At 45.6% G+C, this 24,144-nt stretch overlaps 1 protein-coding gene across 1 annotated transcript in view; it reads right to left on the bottom strand.

Annotated features, from left to right (window-relative positions):
• Positions 1-6,297: 6,297 nt before the first annotated feature.
• Positions 6,298-24,144, bottom strand: part of SLC7A11 (solute carrier family 7 member 11) — a 205,363-nt gene continuing 187,516 nt past the window's right edge. The window contains exon 12 of the mRNA XM_030191730.1: positions 6,298-9,040. Coding sequence (XP_030047590.1) covers positions 8,973-9,040 — 68 coding nt within the window. The 3' untranslated portion in view covers positions 6,298-8,972. The remainder of the gene's footprint in view (positions 9,041-24,144) is intronic.

Genomic DNA, 24,144 nt, shown 5'->3' with positions numbered 1-24,144 from the left:
AGAGAAAGAGAGAGAGAGAGAGAGAGAGAGTATGATGCTGGCTAGCTGCACGTGGTGAAAAGGCGAAACTGGCAGGACCTTAGCTTTCGATTTGGCCACATGAATCTTCCCCATGTGCACATTACCTACCCTGCTCTTGAAATTTAGACACAGGCTGGTCACTCAGATGAACTTTGTTTTTCTTTTTTCTTTCTTTGCCAGATGAGAGGAAATTTGTTGTGCTTTATGAGTTCAGCACCCTCAATCATTGTCAAAAGTTGGCTCCTATGCTTGAGTGCATAGAGAGAGAAATGGCCAGCAGCAAAAAGGAGGCGATAGCTCCTCTGTACAAGTCTCAAGTGAAACCTCATTTGAAGTACTATGTGTAATCCTGATACCACACCTTCGAAAGGATATAAATCAGATGAGGCCTATCCAGAGGGCAGCTACTAAAATAGTCAGTGGTCTTTCTTCTAAAGCATATGGGGAAGGAGTTTATGTATATTTCCCCCCTTTCTCTATTTCTGTGGATGGCACTCTCATTCTCCCTGTCTCATCAGTTCATAACCTTGGGGTAATTTTCGTCTCCTCTCTCTCTCCTTCTCTGCTCACATTCAGCAGAATGACCAAACCTGTTGTTTCTTTCTTTATAACATCAGCAAAATCCATCCCTTCCTCTCTACCAGAACCCTTATCCACACTCTTATCACCTCTGGCCTAGATTATTGCAACCTGCTTCTCACCGGCCTCCCTCCTCTTCAATCAGTCCAAAACTCTGCTGCGCGACTCATTTTCCGCCAGAGTCGCTATGCTCACATTAGCCCTCGCCTCAAGTCACTTCACTGGCTCCTATCCATTTCCACATTCAATTCAAACTTCTCTTACTGACCTATAAGTGCATTCACTCTGCCGCTCCCCAGTACCTCTCCACTCTTATCTCTCCCTATGCCTTCCCCTCGGGTACTCTGTTCTGTGGATAAATCTCTCCTGTCTGTCCCCTTCTCCTCTACTGCTAATTCCAGACTGCGTTCCTTTTATCTCGCAGCACCTCACGCCTGGAATAGACTTCCCGACCTTGTACGTCAAGCTCCGTCTTTGGCCGTTTTCAAATCCAGGCTAAAAGCCCATCTCTTTAACGCTGCTTTTGACTCCTAACCACTACTCACTTGCCCCGTATCCCTTTTATCCCCTCTTTAATTCTCTTACCTCTTAGTTGTTCTGTCTGTCTGTCTGTCTGTCTGTTTGTCTGTCCTGCTTAGATTGTGATCTCTTTGAGCAGGGACTGTCTTTTTATGTATGAAGTACAGTGCTGCGTATGCCTTGTAGCGCTATAGAAATGATAAGTAGTAGTAGCAGTGGCATTCGTAGCTTGGATTGCACCCAGGGCAGATCACCAATGCGCCCCCCCCCCCCCCCCCCGCCTGCGAAATTACACCTCCCCCCCCCCCCCAGCGAAATGACACCCCCCGGGTGCACGCCGCTGGGGGGGGCTGCCGTGGCGTGCGCCTGTGGGTTCCAACTTCGCTAACTTCCCTCGTTCGCTGCAGCTCCCTCTGCCCCGGAACAGGAAGTAACCTGTTCCGGGGCAGAGGGAGCTGCAGCGAAGGAGTGAAGTTAGTGAAGTCGGAGCCCACAGGCGCGCGCCACAGCACCCCCCAGCGGTGTGCACCCGGGGCGGACCGCCCCCACTGCCCCCCCTTGCTACGCCACTGAGTAGTAGTAGAAGAGAGGGAACTACGAGAAACACTGTCACTGGGAGTTATGCAGAAACCCTTGCTTATGTTCTCTGCTGATTCCTCAACCTCAGATCACTAAAGTACAGATGCATCTCAGGTGAAATTATACTGGCTCTGTGCTCACTGTTCTCCTAGACTGTTTTTGCATATCAAGGGTCGACAGCCTGAAAAATTGATATTGCTGAGTTTTGAAATGTATTGAAGACACTGTGAAGCATGTAGGCAGTTTATGGGGAGCATGGTGCCCTTCGTTGTAATTTCCCCCATTTTGTCATGCTCTTCTTTTCAATGAGAAGAGAATTTTTCTGGATCCTAAGAAGGTGAAACCGTGATCTACTGGAGTAAATTTCAGACAAAGAGTTCCTACCCAATATGCTTCACCCTAATTAGTCTCTTCTAAAGAAAAAGGGAGGATGCTTTGGGGAAGTGGGGAGCTTACTATTTTATAGGGGAAAAAAGTATCTTCTAGAGCAGGGGTTCCCAAACTTTTTCAGTTTATTGTGTATCTAGATTTTCAGAAGGCGTTTGATAAGGTACCTCATGAAAGACTATAGAGGAAATTAGAGGGACATGGGATCGGAGGTAGTGTCTTACTGTGGATTAAAAACTGGTTGAAAGATAGGAAACAGATTAAAAGGTCAATATTCGCAACGGAGAAGGATAGTTAGTGGGGTCACTCAGGGATCGGTGCTTTTAAACATATTCATAAATGACCTAGAAATGGGGGTAACTAGTGAGGTAATCAAATTTGCCGATGACACAAAGTTATTCAAAGTAGTCAAATTGCGGGAAGATTGTGAAAATTACTAGAAGACCTTACATGACTGCCTTGGGTGTCTAAATGGAAGATGACGTTTAATCTGAAAAAGTCCAAATGATGCATGTGGGAAAGAGGAACCCAAACTATAACTACGTCATGCAAGGTTCAGCATTGGGAGTCACGGACCGAGAAGGGATCTAGGTGTCATCGTAGATAATATGTTGAAAACTTCTGCTCAGTGTGCTGCTGCAGCTAGGAAAGCAAATAGAATGTTGGGTATCATTAGGAAAGGGATTGAAAACAAAAATAAGGATATTATTCTGCTGTTGTATCGCCCCATGGTGAGACCGCACCTCGAGTATTGTATTCAATTCTGGTCGCTGCACCTCAAAAAAAGACATAGTGGAATCGGAAAAGGTGCAGAGAAGGGCGACAAAGATGATACAGGGGATGGGACGACTTCCCTATCAGGATAGGCTGAAGAGGCTGGGGCTCTTCAGCTTGGAGAAAAGGCGGCTGAGGGGAGATATGATAGAGGTCTATAAGATAATGAGTGGAATGGAATGGGTCGATGTGGAGCGTCTGTTTACGCTTTCCAAAAATACTAGGATAAGGGGCATGCGATGAAGCTGCACTGTGGTAAATTTAAAATGAATCGGAGGAAATGTTTCTTCACTCAACGAGTAGTTGAAGTCTGGAATTCGCTGCCGGAAAAGGTGGTTAAGGCGGTTAACTTAGCGGACTTCAAAAAGGGGTTGGACGGCTTCCTGGAGGAAAAAGCCATAGAATGTTATTGAATGGACGAGGGAATAATACAGTATTTCTAGAATGGGCGGGACAAATTGCTTGTTTTTTTTGGCCGCTGTCGGTGACAGGGTGCTGGGCTCGATGGACCCTTGGTCTGTCCCAGCATGGTAATGCTTATGTACTTATGTACCCCCCTGGCCACGTGGGTCTCTGTGACACACCCCCCCGGCCACATGGGTCTCCGTACCCTCCTGGCCTAGCCACATGGGTCTCCGTCGCACCCCCCCCGCCCCAGCCACATGGGTCTCCGTACTGCCCAGTCACATAGGTCTCCACACACCCCTACCACATAAATCTCCTTTTCCCTTTAGCCCCCTCCTTTCACACCAGCATACCTTCCCCAAATCCAGCATCGTTCCTACCTTCTTTCCTACAGGTCCAGGATCCTCCCCCCACCACCACATAGGTCTCCCTTTCCCTGCAGCTCCCTCCTCCCACACCAGCACACCTTTCCCAAATCCAGCATCGCTCCTACCTTCCTTCCTACAAGTCCAGGATCCTCCCCCACCCCACCACATAGGTCTCCCTTTCCCTGCAGCCCCCTCTTCTCACACCAGCACAAATTCCCCAAATCTAGCATCGCTCCTACCTTCCTTACTGCAGGTCCAGGACTCCCCCCCCCCCCCCCCCCCACCACATAGGTCTCCCTTTCCCTTCCCCTGCAGCCCCCTCCTCTCACAACAGCACATCTTCCCCAAATCTAGCATCGCTCCTACCTTCCTTCCTGCAGGTCCACGATCACTGCTGCTTCCTTCTCCTACCCCCGCTGCCACTGCAGTGCTTGCAGCTCACATTTTCAGGCCATCCGCGATTCACACAGGCACTCCGGTGCCTTCCCAATCTGCCGCATCCGGCCCTCTGTGATGCAACTTCCTGTTGTGAGGGCTGGATGTGGCAGAGGGAAGTCCCTGCAGTACCTGTGTGAATCACAAGTGCCCGAAAATGTAAGCTGCAAACACTGCAGCGGTGGCGGGGGAAGAAGCAGGAAGCGGCAGATGCCAGACCTGCGGGAAGAGAAAGTAGGGAGCAATGCGCCGCAGCACCCCTGAGAATTTGCTGCAGTGCAACAGTTTGGGAAACACTGTTCTAGAGTACGTAAATATTTTAAATTCGACTTGTTGATTGATTCTGACTTTCCTGCTGAAGTTGTCTCAACCAAAACACTTGACAAGATTTCCAAAGAGCACCAAAGGTCCCGAGAGACTAGAGGAAAGCAGAAGAGGGCTTATATTAACGTTACGCCATTATCATCAAAGCAGGTGATACTCCAACAAGATATACTGGTATGTGTGATCCTATGGTCCCAGCACATGGCCCCTGGAGAACCCCACTATTTACCCTTCTCCATTGCAAATGCTGACCGTTTAACCCTACTCTGTTTTCTATCTTTTAACCAGTTTTAATCCACAATAGGATATTACCTCCTATTCCATTTCTTTCTCATTTTTTCAGGGGTCTTTCATGAGGTACGGCAGGAGGCGGGGATAGTGCTGGGCAGACTTATACGGTCTGTGCCAGAGCCGGTGGTGGGAGGCGGGACTGGTGGTTGGGAGGCAAGGATATTACTGGGCAGACTTATACGGTCTGTGCCAGAGCCGGTGGTGGGAGGCGGGACTGGTGGTTGGGAGGCGGGGATAGTGCTGGGCAGACTTATACGGTCTGTGCCCTGAAGAGCACAGGTACAAATCAAGGTAAGGTATACACAAAAAGTAGCACATATGAGTTTGTCTTGTTGGGCAGACTGGATGGACCATGCAGGTCTTGTTCTGCCGTCATCTACTATGTTACTATCCATGGCTCAAAGAAGCTTAAAATAAGCTTAGTGAAATACTTAATAGTGCATTCAGCAGACAAGCTTGAGCACTTCCAGTGTTCAATGAGGTAAAACGTTTTGGAGATCTTCTCATTCAAACAACCTGATTTCATTTAGCACATGAATAGAGCTGACATTTAAGAATATCTGCCACAGAGACTAAACAAAATACCACCCTTCTGACTGGAAGTTAAATCTTCTCCATAACGGACAGTCATACTGTTCATGACTCGAAGACATCCAATTCTTCCAGTAAGAGGTGTTATAAATCAAGACCAAAGCAGCTGACTACCGTGTTTCCCCCAAAATAAGACACTGTCTTATATTAATTTTTGCCCCCCAAAATGCGCTAGGTCTTATTTTCAGGGGCTGTTTATTTTTCGGGGAAACATCGGGGTCGGCCCGCCCGCCCTCCGTCGCTCCCGGAACTAACCTTAAACGCCTCCTTTCACCTTCACAGCAAGCAGCAGCAGGACAGGCCACTCCTTCGTTCCGTGTCCCACCCTCGCCTGACGTAACGTCCGCGAGGGCGGGGCATGGAAGAAAGGAGAGCTCTGCTGCTGCTTGCTGTGAAGGTGAAAGGAGGCGTTTAATGTTAGTTCCGGGAGTGACGGAGGGTGGGTGGAGGGAGGGCCCGGCGACCTCGGGTGGGGGGGGGGCAGCCCAGGGGCGGCCTTGTCCGGCTCTCGGCGGCCCTGCTTTCAAACAAAAATTTGCTAGGTCTTACTTTCGGGGGAGGCCTTATATCTACCAATTCAGGAAAACCTCTACTAGGTCTTATTTTCAGGGAAACAGGGTAGCAGGACAAAAGCTGGATGCAACAATAGAGAACTGAATGATCTAGAAGGGACTGTTAGGAAAAAAAATATGAAAGCCATGTGCCAAACAATAAAACTTGCATTTTAAAGAGATTCTTGGAGGAAACCGAAGTTCAAAATGTTCTGCAAGCCTTGAAAAATGTGCGTCGACTTAATCCATTTCCTTGAAGAAAATTTTTGAACTAAATACTTCAAAGTAGCAATTAGTTTAGATTTGTTGCTCTGCTGTAACTGTTGGGTGGAATAACATTTCCCAAAGGCTGAAGAACCACCTTCGTTGCATTGTCGTTAGGTTCTGATAATAAACCAACTCTCAAAAAAGTTTTTTGGGTTTTTTATATTGTTTATTTATTTTTTTTACAAAATATTAAAATGTTGGCATGGTTTATCGATGTCAATGAACACCTAGGCATCAATTCAATACACAAATTGTCTTCTTAATTTATACATCTTGCATAGTTTCAGAACAAATATTAAGCATTGCACAATAATATCTTACTGTGCGGAGCGTGATCAAAAAAGGATATCCAATCTGGTTAAACAAGTCTTTAATGAATGCCATGTTCAATTTGTGGCACAAACAAAGGACTCAACACAATTATATTTTGGCGATGATGCCTGCTGCTACAAACACACAGCTTGAATGTTTGCTAACCTTAGAGGCGCTTGTAGATTGATTTTTGTGACTTCCGACGCCGGCATCATCGCAGACGCTCGGCCGTGTCGAGTCCCTTAGTTTGTGCCACGAATTATTGCAGATGAACGTCGCGTTCATTAAAAATTGGACATCCTTTGTTCGAACATACTCTTGACTTTTTTTATCTTTCTGTTATTTCCGAGAGGACTGTATCCGTCTCTTTTCCTCACATATCTTACTGTACTGCCACTTATAAAATAAGTTGGATGTTCAAGTAGTGCAAGTGGGGAATGTACACTGACTCCTGCCCTCTCCATAGTACCTATAATCACACTGGTAATGAGGTATGGTAGAAGCAGGCATCAAAGTCACTCTGTTCCCATGATGCTGGTAATGGTCGTGGTCATTTCCACAACTGCTCTTTATAATATACAAGAATTGGTATTACCATAATGGAAGCTCAAAAAGTAGTATACTTCCATCCAAATAAATAATGACTTTTATAAGTTATGCTAAAAAAAAAGGCATAATAAAACGTGTTTGTATACAATATTTTGGAAACTATGTCCAACGAAAGGCTAAAATTATAAAATAAAAGTGTGCTACAGCCACGTCTAACCCCTAGATTCTATATATGATGTTCAGATTTGCGCACCCAATTTAATCCAATAACGGGCTCAAAAACATCAATAATTGAGTGCTAACAACCAATTACCGATGTTAATTGGCACTCATTAAAATTTGCACGCGCATCTGGCTGTACGCTAGTCTGAAAGGCGGGGTGCCTATCTCCCGTAACGTGTCTCTCTAAAGGGGGCGTTCCAAAATGTTGTGCGCGTAATTATTGAATACTGGCTCAAGGGCCCTTTTACTAAGCTGCGGTAAAAAGGGCCCTGGGCTAGCAGCGGCAGCTATTTTTGCCGCACGCTGAGGCCCTTTTTACCGTAGCGGGTAAAAAGGATGGAAAAAATGGCTATGTAGTAAGATTGCACTTACCGCGTGGCCATGTGGCGGGAGGAGCACTTACCGCCACCCATGCTAACCCGGCAGAAATATTTTTCAAATATTTCTGCTAGCGCCAGAAATGCCGCGCGCTGGGGTAGAACCACCGCTGGCACCTGCATTGATCTGGTGGTAGTTCCAGTTTGCCGCACGATGGGTAAAAGGGCTCCTGAGTGCGCCTAAATTGGGCGCCACCATTTACACCAGGATTCAGCAGGCTCCTAATATTAGGGCGCAGGAATGAGCGTGCGCGAGCCCTTTATAGGATAACGCTTAGCGCTGATTTTTTTTTCGGTGCCCATTTTTGAACACCATTTATAGAATCCACCCCTATATATACATGGTAGTATTGGAAACACTTTTTCAAGACCTGTGAATTTCTTACTGACCTATGTCCCAAACTATTATTATCAGAAAACAGCAGATACCAAGAATCTGTAGTGGTTCGGCTCATGAAGTTGAACTTTCTGTGGAGTTACATTTCCCGAGGACAATGCTCTTTCATTCAAGTATAAACACAAAATGCATTGCATGGAAGTTTCCTTCCAAACGTCTAGTATTGCTCTGCAGTAACAGACTATAATGAGTTATCATTACCCACCATTCCTAATAGGGCCAGCCCACGAGAAAAGAGGTCAAAGGTGCATATGATCAGTATAAGAGGGATTCAAGTACTGTAGTGTCATTAGAACACATTCACGAGAATGACAGGAAGAAGTTGATGGCATGAGAAATTCGATCAACATAAGCACGTTCCCAAAATGTTCCTCATAGTAAATCAACTGTAAACTGTATAGAGTGAACTGAGGGCAAGAATGCTTCACCACTGGTTACAGATTGCCCCTTTATCAAACTGAGATGAATTCAGAGCCGTGCCTTGCAGCTGGAATTGGTTTACGAAAAAAGTTTGCATCTGTTGGGTGCATATTCTAACAGCCAACGCCTACGCTGCTTACAGAAACACATGTACAAGGAAAACACAAGCTACACTAGGTGTAATTTGGGGTAGGCATGAGAGGAGGCAGTGCCTCCCAAAGATTTAGGTGATACTGCTGATTTGGTACCCTCCCCCCAATGTCAATATGACTTCCTTGTCCTTTGCCTTATAAAGTCAACAGGCCGACATAAATAAGTCAATGCGTAACCTAGAAGCCAAAATATGAGCTTCATTTGCCGGCTTATACTTTTCTGGAAATTTCTTGGGAACGTTCACAATTTATAAAATTGTGTACTAATAGTATGGTGTGTCGGCAAAACCTCGAAGCTAAGATCTTGCATTGCACAATGCGTTATCCCTCCGGAATGTCACAACTGTCATCCTTCTAGTAGAAAGCAAACATTCTTCTCCTGTAACGTGTGTCCAGATGTCACCAGAATGTCCAAGTATAGAACTGTTGCTGTTATTCCACGGTGATGTGGTTCACATATTGCGATTCTCTTCTGGTGGTACAACTTCAAGGATTATTTGCAGTGTCCTAGTTACTCTGTCTGTAAGAAAAAAATGGAGATCAAATGTTGAGTAAGTTAGAATTGAGTTTAAAGAACAATTTAAACACCATTTGTATGCTCAAAGCACAGACCATAGGCACTGCAAAAGTGTGCAAAATGACATGCATACAGCCTATGCTGTACCTAAGAAAAGAAAGTAAGATAGTAAACATAGTAGATGACGGCAGAAAAAGACCTGCACGGTCCATCCAATCTACCCAAGAAGATAAATTCATAAGTGCTACTTTTTTATTTGTACTGTCCTCTTCAGTGCACAGACCGTATAAGTCTGGCCAGCCCTATCCCCGCCTCCCAACCACCAACCCCGCCTCCCAGCCACCAGCTCTGGCACAGACCCTATAAGTCTGCCCAGCACTATCCCCGCCTCCCAACTACCAGTCCCGCCTCCCACCACCAGCTCTGGCACAGAATGTATAAGTCTGCCCAGCACTATCCCTGCCTCCCACCACCGGCTCTGGCACAGACCGTATAAGTCTGCCCAGCACTATCCCCGCCGCCCAACCACCAGCCCCGACACAGACAGTATAAGTCTGCCCAGCACTAGTCCCGTCTCCCAACCACCAGCCCCAGCACAGACCGTATAAGTCTGTGATTTCTTTTTTTTAAATTAACAATGCATTTTTTGATTAGCTTTCGAGGGATGTGCATTTTTTTGACATGAGATGGGAAATGTCTACAACCTCCCAAGTAATTTTTTTTTTTTGCCTGAAACAACAGGAAAAAAACTTGAAATATTTTTTCTTGTTTCATACACAGTGTGCACTCTTCTGAAAACGTGTGCACTCTTCTGAAAACGTGAGCAATGTTTCCCAATCTTTTGAAATAGTGCGCACTAATTACAATATTGCTACCAAAATGGAAACTATGTTTTAAAAAAAAAACTGAACAAAATGAAAAATCCCATAAATGGCATGAACGTTTTGGGGCTGCATACCCCTGGAACCTACCCCTGAGCGGTTCAAAAGGGCATCTAAACTCACTAAAAACCAACCTGTACAAAAAGGCATACCACACTGACCCTACCTAAATACCAGACAACGAAACTACAACGGAACTGGACTAAACCGAACTCTCTATACTCGACTGCTTCACTTACTCTGACACCAAGGAACCTTAATGTAATTCCGCTTTATTTCTCATTCCGGAATTGAACTCTTCATACTTGAACGCTTATTCTAGTCTGTCACTTATGAACTCTAAAGCAATATCAAGTTGTATTTCTCATCCCGGATATGGCGATCGCCATCACGGCATAATGTAAGCCACATTGAACCTGAAAATAGGTAGGAAAATGTGGGATACAAATGCAACAAATAAATAAATAAATAAATCTATGTTATAAATGCAATCTAGGTGCCCACTGTAAAAGAAGTTCCCACAACCAGTTACTGCAGCATGTAAATGCCCATATACAAATTTCTGAAATGTGTACATGTAATCTAAGCGTGAACCCATGTAACATAGTAACATAGTAGATGATGGCAGAAAAAAGACCTGCACGGTCCATCCAGTCTGCCCAAGAAATGTGCCACTTTTTTGTGTATACCTTACCTTGATTTGTACCCGTCTTTTTCAGGGCACAGACCGTACAAGTCTGCCCAGCACTATCCCCGCCTCCCAACCACCAGCCCCGCCTCCCACTACCGACTCTGTTATCCAATCTTGGCTAAGCTCCTGAGGATCCATTTCTTCTGAACAGGATTCCTTTATGCATATCCCACGCGTGTTTGAATTCCGTTACTGTTTTCATCTCCACAACCTCCCGCGGGAGGGCATTCCAAGCATCCACCACTCTCTCCGTGAAAAAATACTTCCTGACATTTTTCTTGAGTCTGCCCCCCCCCCCCCCCCCCTTCAATCTCATTTCATGTCCTCTCGTTCTACCGCCTTCGTATCTCCGGAAAAGGTTCATTTGCGGATTAATACCTTTCAAATATTTGAACGTCTGTATCATATCACCCCTGTTTCTCCTTTCCTCCAGGGTATGTAAGTTATAAAATAGACACATACATTGCAACTTAGCTTAATGATTAGAGCAGTGGGCCGAGAAACCAGGGTTCAGATCCCACTGTGGTTCCTTGCAATTTTGGGCAAGCCACTTACCACTCCATCGCCTCAGGTACATACTTAAATTGTGCACCCTCTAGGGACACGTGTCCAACATTGTCCCTTCCCCCTCTCTGTCTCTATCTCCCTCTCCATACTGTTCGTATGTAACCTATGTTGAGGCGCAACTAAATAGGGAGTGACATAAAACCTAAATTCCTTCTCTTCCACCCAAACTGTGTCCCTAGGATCAGCTTTGTGTGGATTGTGAAAAAGTAGGCTGCTCTTCATGTGCACATAAGACAGGCTTTCATGCAGAAAAGTCTTTAAAAATACCCTCAGACTAATAATTCAGATCATGGGAGTCAGCGCAGTCGGCGACAAACCCTGACCGTATCCGGTGACTGGCATTGAATTTCCGGGGTTTTTTTTGGTTGCTATGCATTTAGCCGGTTAAGCTGATATTCATCGGCTGACTGGCTAAGTTATAGTGGCTAAAGATAGACCTGCTATTTATGCGGGTCTATCTGGCCACTAAACTTAGCCAGTCAGCCAGCCAATGAATAGTGACCAGACTAGCCACTAATGCTAATATTCAACTGGTTAATTAGTGCTGAATATCAGGTGGCCTCTGGGCAAGTTGATGCCTAGAGCCCTGAAAAACCCAAACAAGTAGTTGGGTTTTTCAGGGCTCTAGGAATTGCTGTTAAACAACAGCAATTCATGAAATGGGCTAAAAACAACAAATTTTGCCTGAACCCAAGTAAAACTGAGCCCCCTGTGAGTGGAGGAGTAGCCTAGTGGTTAGTGCAGTGGACCTTGATCCTGGGGAACTGAATTCAATTCCCACTGCAGCTCCTTGTGACTCTGGGCAAGTCACTTAACCCTCCATTGCCCCTGGTACAAAATAAGTACCTGAATATATGTAAACCACTTTGAATGTAGTTGCAAAAACCTCAGAAAGGCGGTATATCAAGTCCCAGTTCCCTTTCCCTATTTGAGATTCTAGATGGAATGTTGCTACTGTTGGAGATTCTAGATGGAATGTTGCTACTATTGAGGTTCTGTTGCTACTATTTGAGATTCTACATGGAATGTTGAGATTCTGTTGCTACTATTTGAGATTCTACAGTACAAAATAAGTACCTGAATATATGTAAACCGCTTTGAATGTAGTTGCAAAAACCTCAGAAAGGCAGTATGTCAAGTCCCATTAACAAGATTCCATTCACAATCTCAAAAGAGTAGCAACATTCCATGTAGAACCCCAAAGAATAGCAAGATTCCAGAATCCCAGCCTACTTGAGATTCTACATAGAATGTTGCTAGTGGAGGAGTAGCCTAGTGATTAGTGCAGTGGACTTTGATCCTGGTGAAACGAGTTCGATTCCCACTACAGCTCCTTGTGACTCCAGGCAAGTCACTTAACCCTCCATTGCCCCTGGTACAAAATAAGTACCTGAATATATGTAAACCACTTTGAATGTAGTTACAAAAACCACAGAAAGGTGGTATATCAAGTCCTATTTCCCTTCCCTTTCCCCTCCCCTTTAACACAGGCAGTCCCATACCTGACATCAGGGAGCTATGAAATCCCTTTTAAACCACAGGGTACAACTGGACTGAACACTTAGACTGATCCCTCAAATCCAAGCAACCTTCAGGAGCTGCTTCTATCATCTCTGACAACTACCTTGTCTCTCTCTAGATATTGAGAAGGAAAGACTTGTCGCAGGGACTGACACCAGCTCAGAACACTGCAGCGAGACTGATAAATTGCTGTAAGCGCTGTGATCGCATCACACCGTTCCTACAAAAACTTCACTGGCTACCAGTAAAGTACAGGGCTAAATGAAAACCCTATGGCTGATCTTTAAGGCCTTTAAAGGAAATGGCCCAGGATTTTCCTCTACTCATCTCCAAGGTCACTAAAGTCCTCCCAAGGAGTATCCCCAACCACACCCTCTCCAAAGCACATCACTACTACTACTACTACTATTTAGCATTTCTATAGCGCTACAAGGCGTACGCAGCGCTGCACAAACAGAAGAAAGACAGTCCCTGCTCAAAGAGCTTACAATCTAATAGACAAAAATTAAAGTAAGCAAATCAAATCAATTAACGTGTACAGGAAGGAGGAGAGGAGGGTAGGTGGAGGCGAGTGGTTTCAAGTGGTTACGAGTCAAAAGCAATGTTAAAGAGGTGGGCTTTCAGTCTAGATTTAAAGATGGTCAAGGATGGGGCAAGATGTAGGGGCTCAGGAAGTTTATTCCAGGCGTAGGGTGCAGCGAGACAGAAGGCGCAAAGTCTGGAGTTGGCAGTAGTGGAGAAGGGAACAGATAAGAAGGATTTATCCATGGAGCGGAGTGCACGGGAAGGGGTGTAGGGAAGGATGAGTGTGGAGAGATACTGGGGAGCAGCAGAGTGAGTACATTTATACGTTAGTAGAAGAAGTTTGAACAGGATACGAAAACGGATAGGGAGCCAGTGAAGGGTCTTGAGGAGAGGGGTAGTATGAGTAAAGCGACCCTGGCGGAAGACGAAACGGGCAGCAGAGTTTTGAACCGGGTGGCACATCCGCCAATGAGTCTTCTCTGGAGTAGCCTCCACACTTTGGAATGCACCCTCAGAAAGGTTTTGCTTAACACGAGACTATCACTATCTCTACTTCTGGAAGCGGGTGAAGGCCTGGCTCTTCTCCCAAGTCTTCAATAGAAGAAGTAAGTAAATAAGTAACTAGCTAGTTAAACACATCCAGACAAAGACTAACACCAGCTGCAGGACATAAGAACATAAGAATAACCATACTAGGTCAGACCAATGGTCCATCCAGCCCAATATCCTGTTTCCAACAGTGGCCGATCCAGGTCACAAGTACCTAACAGAAACCCAAATAGTAGCAACATTCCATGCTACCAATCCCAGGGTAAGCAGTGGCTTCCCCATGTCTGTCTTCTAGTCTAACTGAGATCATTTTCATGTGCCTTTTCTGAGTCCACATGCAATTTTTCCTCAAGTTAGTCACCATTATTTTTTGTCTAACTGTTATTCTATCCTCTCTGTCTAAATGTTTCACCTCCGCTTACACCCTGTGCTATTAAGATATTTTAATATGTATTGTGTTGACATTGTAAGTAGCTTACTCTGCCATAATGTCTCCTGTTATTTGCATATTTTTACTGCTGTAATTGTCTGTTGCCTATGTTCAGCATAATCGTATACCACTTTGGGTGAATTTCTTCAAAAAGCTGGTAAATACATCGAAAGAAAGAAAGCAAGCATGTAGCATCTCACTATTATAGGAATCTATACAAATTTCTATGCATAGCAGACTATGTGGAAGTTTAGAGGGACAGAATTTGTACATTTCTTTACAGGAGGGGTGTTCATTAAAAACATAAACACACATGGGGGGGGGGGGGATTCTGTATATGGAACCTAAAAAGTCAGTGCAGAAAACATTTCTAAGCGTATTCTATAAGCGGTACCTAGATATATACGCAGTATATCAAATATGCTTAGCTCCTATCCCAGCGCCTAAAACTATATGCGTGCATTTACTCCAACGAAAACATAGCGTAAATACCGGCGCATAGATTTAGGTGTAGTGGGCCATATTCTATGATTACACATGTAAATTTTGAAACGCTCATTTCCCCACCCATAACCACGCCCCTTTTGCTTGTGTGTATTGGAAGTTAGGCGCACTGCGTTACAGAATACGCTTAGTAAGTTTTGCGCATCAATTCTAATTATTGCCAATTAGTGCTCATTAATGCTTGTTAAGTGCTATTATCAACTCTAATTAGCTTATTACGCCAATTAAGTTACATACATTGTTATAGTACTCGCCTGGATTTCAGCGCGGATCTCTAGGCACGCTATGTAGAATCCGTGGGATACTGCTGAAATTTTGGCACCAGGGCAGGAATGTTTTGGGATTATTCCTGCTCCTAAGGGACTATAGCCATTTAGGGTGAATCAGAAGTCAGGGCCTGTGTGGAACCGGGTCAAACGTGTTGCTGAAATCCAAGTACACCACATCTAGCTCGCCCCCCAAGTCCAACTGTTTGGTCACCCGGTCAAAGGAATCAATCAGATTTAGCTATACAACCTGCCTCTAGTGAAGCCACGCTGCCTCGGGTCCTGCAGTCCATTTGATTCGAGAAACCTCACAATCCTCCACTTTAGAAGCGTTTCCATAAGTTTGGTCACCACTGAGGTCAGACTTACAGGTACATAATTTCCAACCTCCTCCTTACTTCCACTCTTGTGCAGAGGGACCACATCTGCCCTTCTCCAGTCCTCTGGGACCACTCCAGACTCTAAGGAAGCACTGAAGATGTCAGACAGTGAAGTCGCCAAAACCTCTCCAAGTTCCTTGAGCACCCTCGGATTTATCACATCAGGCCCCATCGCTTTGTCTACTTTAAGTTTAGCTAGCTCCTCACAAACACAATACCGTCAATACCCTGGAGGGATCTCCAAACGTTGGAATAATGGTCGAGGGTCTGGAAGTTAAAATTTAATGCAAAGAAGTGCACAGTGATGCACTTGGGGTGCATAAATTCAAAAGAGATGTACCAGATAGGAGGGAAGAGATTGGTAAGCTCAATTCAGGAGAGAAACCTGGAAGTGATGGAGTCCGAGGATCTCAAGGTGACGACAGTCAAAGAAATCAATCAGATTTACCTTCTTAATGCCATCTCACCTGCTCTTATTCCATTTATCTGTCACATTCTCAACCTCTCACTTTCCACTGCAACTGTCCCTACTGCCTTTAAACATGCTGTGGTCATACCTCTCCTTAAGAAGCCTTCACTCGACCCTACTTGTCCCTCTAATTACCAACCCATCTCCCTCCTCCCTTTTCTCTCCAAATTACTTGAGCGTGCTGTTCACCACCGCTGCCTTGATTTTCTCTCCTCACATGCTATTCTTGACCCACTACAATCTGGTTTTCGCCCTCTCCACTCAACCGAAACTGCGCTTACTAAAGTCTCCAATGACCTATTACTGGCTAAATCCAGAGGTCTCTATTCCATCCTCATTCTTCTTGATCTTTCCACCGCTTTTGACACTGTCGATCACAGCATACTCCTCGATATCCTGTCCTCACTTGGATTCCAGGGCTCTGTCACTTCCTGGTTCTCTTCCTATCTCTCCCTTCGCACCTTCAGTGTTCACTCTGGTGGATCCTCTTCTACTTCTATCCCTCTGCCTGTCGGCGTACCTCAGGGTTCTGTTCTTAGTCCCCTCCTCTTTTCTATCTACACTTCTTCCCTTGGTTCATTAATCTCATCCCATGGCTTTTCCTACCATCTCTATGCTGATGACTCCCAAATCTACCTTTCTACCCCTGATATCTCACCTTGCATCCAAACCAAAGTTTCAGCGTGCTTCTCTGACATTGCAGTCTGGATGTCTCAACGCCACCTGAAATTAAACATGACCAAAACCGAGCTTCTCATTTTTCCCCCCAAACCCACCTCCCCACTCCCCCCGTTTTCTATTTCTATTGATGGCTCTCTTATTCTCCCTGTCTCCTCAGCTCGAAACCTTGGGGTCATCTTTGACTCTTCTCTCTCCTTCTCTGCTCATATCCAGCAGATCGCCAAGACCTGTCGTTTCTTTCTTTACAACATCCATAAAATCTGCCCCTTTCTTTCCGAGCACTCTACCAAAACCCTCATCCACACCCTTGTCACCTCTCGTTTAGACTACTGCAATCTGCCTCCCACTTAGTCACCTCTCCCCTCTCCAGTCGGTTCAAAACTCTGCTGCCCATCTCATCTTCCGCCAGGGTCGCTTTACTCATACTACCCCTCTCCTCAAGACCCTTCACTGGCTCCCTATCCGTTTTCGCATCCTGTTCAAACTTCTTCTACTAACCTATAAATGTACTCACTCTGCTGCTCCCCAGTATCTCTCCACACTCGTTCTTCCCTACACCCCTTCCCGTGCACTCCGCTCCATGGATAAATCCTTCTTATCTGTTCTCTTCTCCACTACTGCCAACTCCAGACTTTGCGCCTTCTGTCTCGCTGCACCCTACGCCTGGAATAAACTTCCTGAGCCCCTACGTCTTGCCCCATCCTTGGCCACCTTTAAATCTAGACTGAAAGCCCACCTCTTTAACATTGCTTTTGACTCGTAACCACTTGTAACCACTCGCCTCCACCTACTCTCCTCTCCTCCTTCCTGTACCCATTAATTGATTTGATTTGCTTACTTTATTTTTTTGTCTATTAGATTGTAAGCTCTTTGAGCAGGGACTGTCTTTCTTCTATGTTTGTGCAGCGCTGCGTACGCCTTGTAGCGCTATACAAATGCTAAATAGTAGTAGTAGTAGGTAGCAACATCACTAACTGGGAAGCAAAGCCAGTGCCGGGCAAGACTTCTATGGTCTGTTCCCTGATCGTGGCTGAATAGATTTGGATGGACTGCAGTGGAGCTTTACAGGGGCTTCAACAAATTCAGAAATATAGAACAAGGACAGTGCAGGGCGGACTTCTATGGTCTACGCCCTGAAAATGGCAAGGAAAAAAATCAAGATGAGGTATACATATGAAGTACCACATCATACCATATGTAATGAGCTTATCTTGTTGGGCAGACTGGGTGGACTGTACAGGTCTTTATCTGACATCATCTACTATGTTACTATGTTACAATATACTATATTTAGAAAGAACCTGAAAACCTTTCTGTTCCCACAAACTATTTCTTAATTGTGGTACTTTTGGCTTCTTGTTTTTCACTTGTTTGAATTTGAAATTCCCAGAAGATTGTATCTGGTTTCTTTGATTTTGTAACCCACCTTGAACTGATAAGGCATATGGCAGGTTATAAAACATGTTATACATAAGTACATAAGTAGTGCCATACTGGGAAAGACCAAAGGTCCATCTAGCCCAGCATCCTGTCACCGACAGTGGCCAATCCAGGTCAAGGGCACCTGGCAGCTTCCCAAACGTACAAACATTCTATACAATCAAGCCATTGTGACATCACTAATGAGGTTGGCTCTTATTGGTGGAATGAGCCACTATGACATCACAATAGGTTAAATCACTGCTCTATGTAATAAAAGTGAGCCAAGTAGAGGACATAAGTACATAAGTAATGCCACACTGGGAAAGACCAAAGGTCCATCTAGCCCAGCATCCTGTCACCGACAGTGGCCAATCCAGGTCAAGGGCACCTGGCAGCTTCCCAAACGTACAAACATTCTATACAATCAAGCCATTGTGACATCACTAATGAGGTTGGCTCTTATTGGTGGAATGAGCCACTATGACATCACAATAGGTTAAATCACTGCTCTATGTAATAAAAGTGAGCCAAGTAGAGGACATAAGTACATAAGTAATGCCACACTGGGAAAGACCAAAGGTCCATCTAGCCCAGCATCCTGTCACCGACAGTGGCCAATCCAGGTCAAGGGCACCTGGCACGCTCCCCAAACGTAAAAACATTCCAGACAAGTTATACCTAAAAATGCGGAATTTTTCCAAGTCCATTTAATAGCGGTCTATGGACTTGTCCTTTAGGAATCTATCTAACCCCTTTTTAAACTCCGTCAAGCTAACCGCCCGTACCACGTTCTCCGGCAACGAATTCCAGAGTCTAATTACACGTTGGGTGAAGAAAATTTTCTCCGATTCGTTTTAAATTTACCACACTGTAGCTTCAACTCATGCCCTCTAGTCCTAGTATTTTTGGATAGCGTGAACAGTCGCTTCACATCCACCCGATCCATTCCACTCATTATTTTATACACTTCTATCATATCTCCCCTCAGCCGTCTCTTCTCCAAGCTGAAAAGCCCTAGCCTTCTCAGCCTCTCTTCATAGGAAAGTCGTCCCATCCCCACTATCATTTTCGTCGCCCTTCGCTGTACCTTTTCCAATTCTACTATATCTTTTTTGAGATACGGAGACCAGTACTGAACACAATACTCCAGGTGCGGTCGCACCATGGAGCGATACAACGGCATTATAACATCCGCACACCTGGACTCCATACCCTTCCTAATAACACCCAACATTCTATTCGCTTTCCTAGCCGCAGCAGCACACTGAGCAGAAGGTTTCAGCGTATCATCGACGACGACACCCAGATCCCTTTCTTGATCCGTAACTCCTAACGCGGAACCTTGCAAGACGTAGCTATAATTCGGGTTCCTCTTACCCACATGCATCACTTTGCACTTGTCAACATTGAACTTCATCTGCCACTTGCATGCCCATTCTCCCAGTCTCGCAAGGTCCTCCTGTAATCGTTCACATTCCTCCTGCGACTTGACGACCCTGAATAATTTTGTGTCATCGGCGAATTTAATTACCTCACTAGTTATTCCCATCTCTAGGTCATAAGATAACAAAAATAGAAAATGTACTGAAATCATGCAAACGTCCTAGGTGAGTTTTGTCTAGCAGTCGAAACGACAAAAAAAAAACTTGACACTGACTTTGGAGATAAAGCTACCCACATGGGTCTATCAGAAAAGCATATACTCCGAGGCTGATGTGGGCTTTGGTCTTTCAGCTTGAAGAGTGTTCAGAGGATTATTCACTGTCAAGCTGCCCAGCTCAAAATGAGGACAAACCTTTTAAGATTCAAGGAAAGCCCTTGAGAAAAGCTGAAGAGTTTTTGCAGGTCTACATGCTGAGCGCTGTGCAAAAATTCTGTTTGCAAATCGGAAGTTGAGTGGGAGGGGGGGGGTACGTTCTTAGACTTCATTCTTCTCCCTACTCCTCTCTCTCCTCTCTTCACATACAGAGACAGCCATTCCCTGTAAACATACTGAGCCTGATTTTCAGAGTGTGTTATGCTTTCACTGGGAAGTAAAAATTCAACCTCTTATTCATGTATTTTTAAACATTATACAGAAAATAGGGATGGCCAGCCCCAAAAATCAACGCATTTTTTTCTGGGGTTTTTTTTTCCATTCAGGAGTGGAGGAGTGGCCTCGTGGTTAGAGCACTGGTCTTGCAATCCAGAGGTGGGTGGTTCAAACCCCACTGCTGCTCCTTGGGCAAGTCACTTAACCCTCCATTGCTTCAGGTACAAACTTAGATTGTGAGCCCTCCTGGGACAGAGAAATATCCAGTGTACCTGAATGTAACTCACCTTGAGCTACTACTGAAAAGGTGTGAGCAAAATCTAAATAATAACTAAATGTTCTGAAAAGTATGCACTCTTGGCAAAGACATGAGTATCATTCCCATAATTCTAGAAAGTCGTATGCCCAAATTTGTGAGCACAAGTTAACGAACAAGGTCAATTGCATATATAACTTCATTTAATAATTGGTCTCAACAAGCAATACTAGGATATAATTGGTCTCAATTAGCAGTTAAGGGGCCCTTTTACCAAGGTGCGGTAGGCTCTAAGTGCGTGCAACGCATGCCAAAATGAGACTACCGTCAGGCTAGCATGCCCTCCTGGGGTAATTTCAGAATTGGCGCACGCCCATACCGTGGGACAAATTATTACTTTTATTTCCTACCACGCGTGGGGTTTCCAGCATTAACCAGCAGTTGGTGCGCGCCGACCGGTCACTCGCACGTGCAGCCCGTGTGCCCTTACCGCTAGATCAATGGGTAGCAATAAGGGCTCAGGCTGTAAATAGGCGAATGCTGGTTTCAATTTTACCACAGGCCCTTTTCTCGGCCCATTGAAAAAAAAAAAGCGCTTTTTCCCCAGATGCGGTAAAACCCGGCCCCGTGCACACCAAAAACACCTGCCCCACACTACAGCAGGCCACTTTTTGCCATAGCTTAGTAAAAGGACCCCTACGCACATTACTGCCCTTAGTATTCTACAAATTGTGATCTCAAATTCTACTACTACTACTACTTATCATTTCTATAGCACTACTAGACGTACGCAGCGCTGTACACTTGAACATGAAGAGACAGTCCCTGCTCGACAGAGCTTACGATCTAATTAGGACAGACAAACAGGACAAATAAGGGATAAGGACAAAGAGTAGCAAGATTCCGGAATCTCAAAAGAGTAGCAAGATTCCAGAATCCCAAAGACTACTACTTTTACTACTACTTATCATTTCTATAGCGCTACTAGACGTACGCAGCGCTGTACACTTGAACATGAAGAGACAGTCCCTGCTCGACAGAGCTCACAATCTAATTAGGACAGACAAACAGGACAAGCAAGAGATAAGAGAATATTAAAGTGAGGATGATAAAATAAGGGTTCTGAACAAGTGAATAAGGGTTAGGAGTTAAAAGCAGCATCAAAAAGGTGGGCTTTTAGCTTAGATTTGAAGATGGCCAGAGATGGAGCTTGACGTACCGGCTCAGGAAGTCTATTCCAGGCATATGGTGCAGCAAGATAAAAGGAACAGAGTCTGGAGTTAGCAGTGGAGGAGAAGGGTGCAGATAAGAGAGATTTACCCAGTAAACGGAGTTCCCGGGGAGGAATGTAGGGAGAGATGAGAGTGGAGAGGTTCTGAGGAGCTGCAGAGTGAATGCACTTATAGGTCAATAAGAGGAGTTTGAACTGTATGCGCAAACGGATAGGAAGCCAGTGAAGTGACTTGAGGAGAGGGCTAATATGAGCCTAACGACACTGGAGGAATATTAGTCGTGCAGCATCCAATTTCAAGGGGAGTGTGGACCTGGGAGAGGCATGAGCAAGATGGTGGGGGGGGGGGGGGGGGGGCAGGCAGTTAGGTATGCAGATTTCAGAATACTGACATTTATGCACCTGACTGCCTACAGTTAAGTGTGACAAATGGAAAATATCCCAGAAACAAAATAGGGATGAAAAGTGCAATGAAACAAAAAAATAATAATAAATTAAAATTAACGTGAGAAAAATGGTGGCTCTCTGTTATCTAAGCTATGATGCACCCAGTGTTTAAAGCTTACCAAGGCAACAAGAAATCTGAGCAAACTATTTCGTGCTCTAACATTTGGTGCCCAGATACATCCTTGAGTTCACCATTTCCATATGTGTGCAAATGTGCAATCAATGAAAAACATACCAAAATAGAAAACAAATGTCCCCCAAAACAAAAGAACTATAAAAAGACTCCAAAAACAATGAGAGTACAATAGAACACTAGAGTCATTCAATGATGATAAGTCAAAATCACTTATCATTGGAATCGTCGGCAGGGCCACGGAGAGACTAGACCGGGCCCGGGGCAAGGCCTCGGCCCCCCCCCCCCCCCCCCCCGCTGCTGCCGCCCCCGTCGGTCCCCCTGCTGCTGCAGTCCGCAGTCTCACCTGCCTGCCTCCACGGCTCCAGACCCCCCCTGCATTCAAAGCGGCAGTCACAGATCGCCTCTTTTCTGGCCTTCCCTCTCTGTGTCCCGCCCTCATCTGATGTAACGTCCGGTTGCCATGAGGGTGGGACAAAGGGAGGGAAGGCCAGATGAAATCGTGTAATCTTACATGAGTCCTATTTCATCTGTATTTGTAAGGCACAGCTAGGTGGGTCGCCAGGGAAGCGGCCTCTCCCCCACATGGCCTTCCGAGGGAGCCGGTGCCTACTTTTCACACGATCTGTCACGTTTAAAATACACACCGTCGGCAGTACGCTTTCCGCTCCCCCTGCGCCCTCAACCGGGCTGGTTCTCAATCCAGTCCTCGGAACGCACTCAGCCAGTCAGATTTTCAGAATATACACAATGAATAAGCATGAGGTAGATTTGCATGTCCTACCTCCACAGGATATCCACAATGAATATGCATGCGAAGATTGGATTGTGAATACCTTCATTGATTTGAAGAAATAAAACAATATTCTGGTTTATCTTTCACCTTGTCTTGGTGCCTTCCTTTTTTTTTTTTTTTTGGTTTGTTTGTTTGTCTAGCACCTAAAAGGCAATTTTACTGAAAAATCAAACATATAAACGACGAGTGACCGTACTCACTCGCAAATGTGCAGTAGAGACTTCCCTCTCTGTCCCGCCCCGCGTCAATACGTAATGACGGGGGCGGGACAGAGAGGGAAACTACGTGAAGCCGCCGAGGTCGCTACCACTCCCCCTCCCCTGAGGTCACCGCTACCGCTCCCCCCACCCGGCGTCGCCGCTGCCACCCCTCCACCCAGCCCGGGCCCTCTCTTCACTACTGAACTTACATCCATTCACCAGAACGCAGCACGCATATCAGCTGAGCTGCCGTCGGCCTTCCTTCCCTGCCTGTGTCCCGCCCTCCCTGACGTTACATCACATGAGGGCGGGACACAGGCAGAGAAGGAAGGCCGACGGCAGCTCAGCTGATGTGCGTGCTGCGTTCCAGCGAATGGATGTAAGTTCAGTAGCGAAGAGAGGGCCCGGGCCGGGTGGAGGGGTGACGGCGGTGGCAGCGACTCCGGGGGTGGGGGGGAACAGTAGCGGCGACCTGGTGCGGGGGGGGGGGGGGGGGAAGCCAGCGTTGACCTCCAAAAACACCAATACCAGCCCGTTTTTACGGGCTCAACAGCTAGTCAACTATAAAAGTGACAGAGGGCAAGTATCAGAACATGCAGAAGGCTGCTGGCTGGTTTAGTGTGGAAGAACAGGGGTTCTCTCTATGCCCCTCTTCTCCCAAGGAAGGAGTAGAAGTCATCTGAAGCTATGTTCTACTCTAACCAGCCACCCTGCACCTAATCTCTAGAGGGCAGGTACCATCTAGAGCACAAGAAGAATACAATCTATTCCAGGGTAAACATCCATCCTACGGTGCCTGCAAGCTTGTAAGTGTTAACATCTGTGTAAACAGCACTGATAATTTGAATAGCCTGAATACTGAATATACCACTAAAGACATGAGTGTGACTGTCACCACTCAGGTGATAAGGTCTAAAAATAGAGCAGCCTGGAAATATTGCTTGTGAAAATGGAGGAGAGAGGAGGACGACGCTGTAAAATAGTCGGCCGCCCTTTTTATACGGAGTTTACCTGTTACCTTATCCGTTGAAGAATACAGTAAACGTTTCGGTTCGGGCAAAAGCCTCTGAGGTGGCCCGAGTCATCGGTGCGTGGTGCGAAGTCAAGTCTAACGCCCTGCTTGTTA

This window comes from Microcaecilia unicolor, chromosome 2 (genome assembly GCF_901765095.1).
Source record: "Microcaecilia unicolor chromosome 2, aMicUni1.1, whole genome shotgun sequence".
Classification (NCBI taxonomy): Eukaryota; Metazoa; Chordata; class Amphibia; order Gymnophiona; family Siphonopidae; genus Microcaecilia; species Microcaecilia unicolor.
Note: the sequence above shows the minus strand (reverse complement) of the source record. Positions and strands in the feature narration are given on the sequence as shown.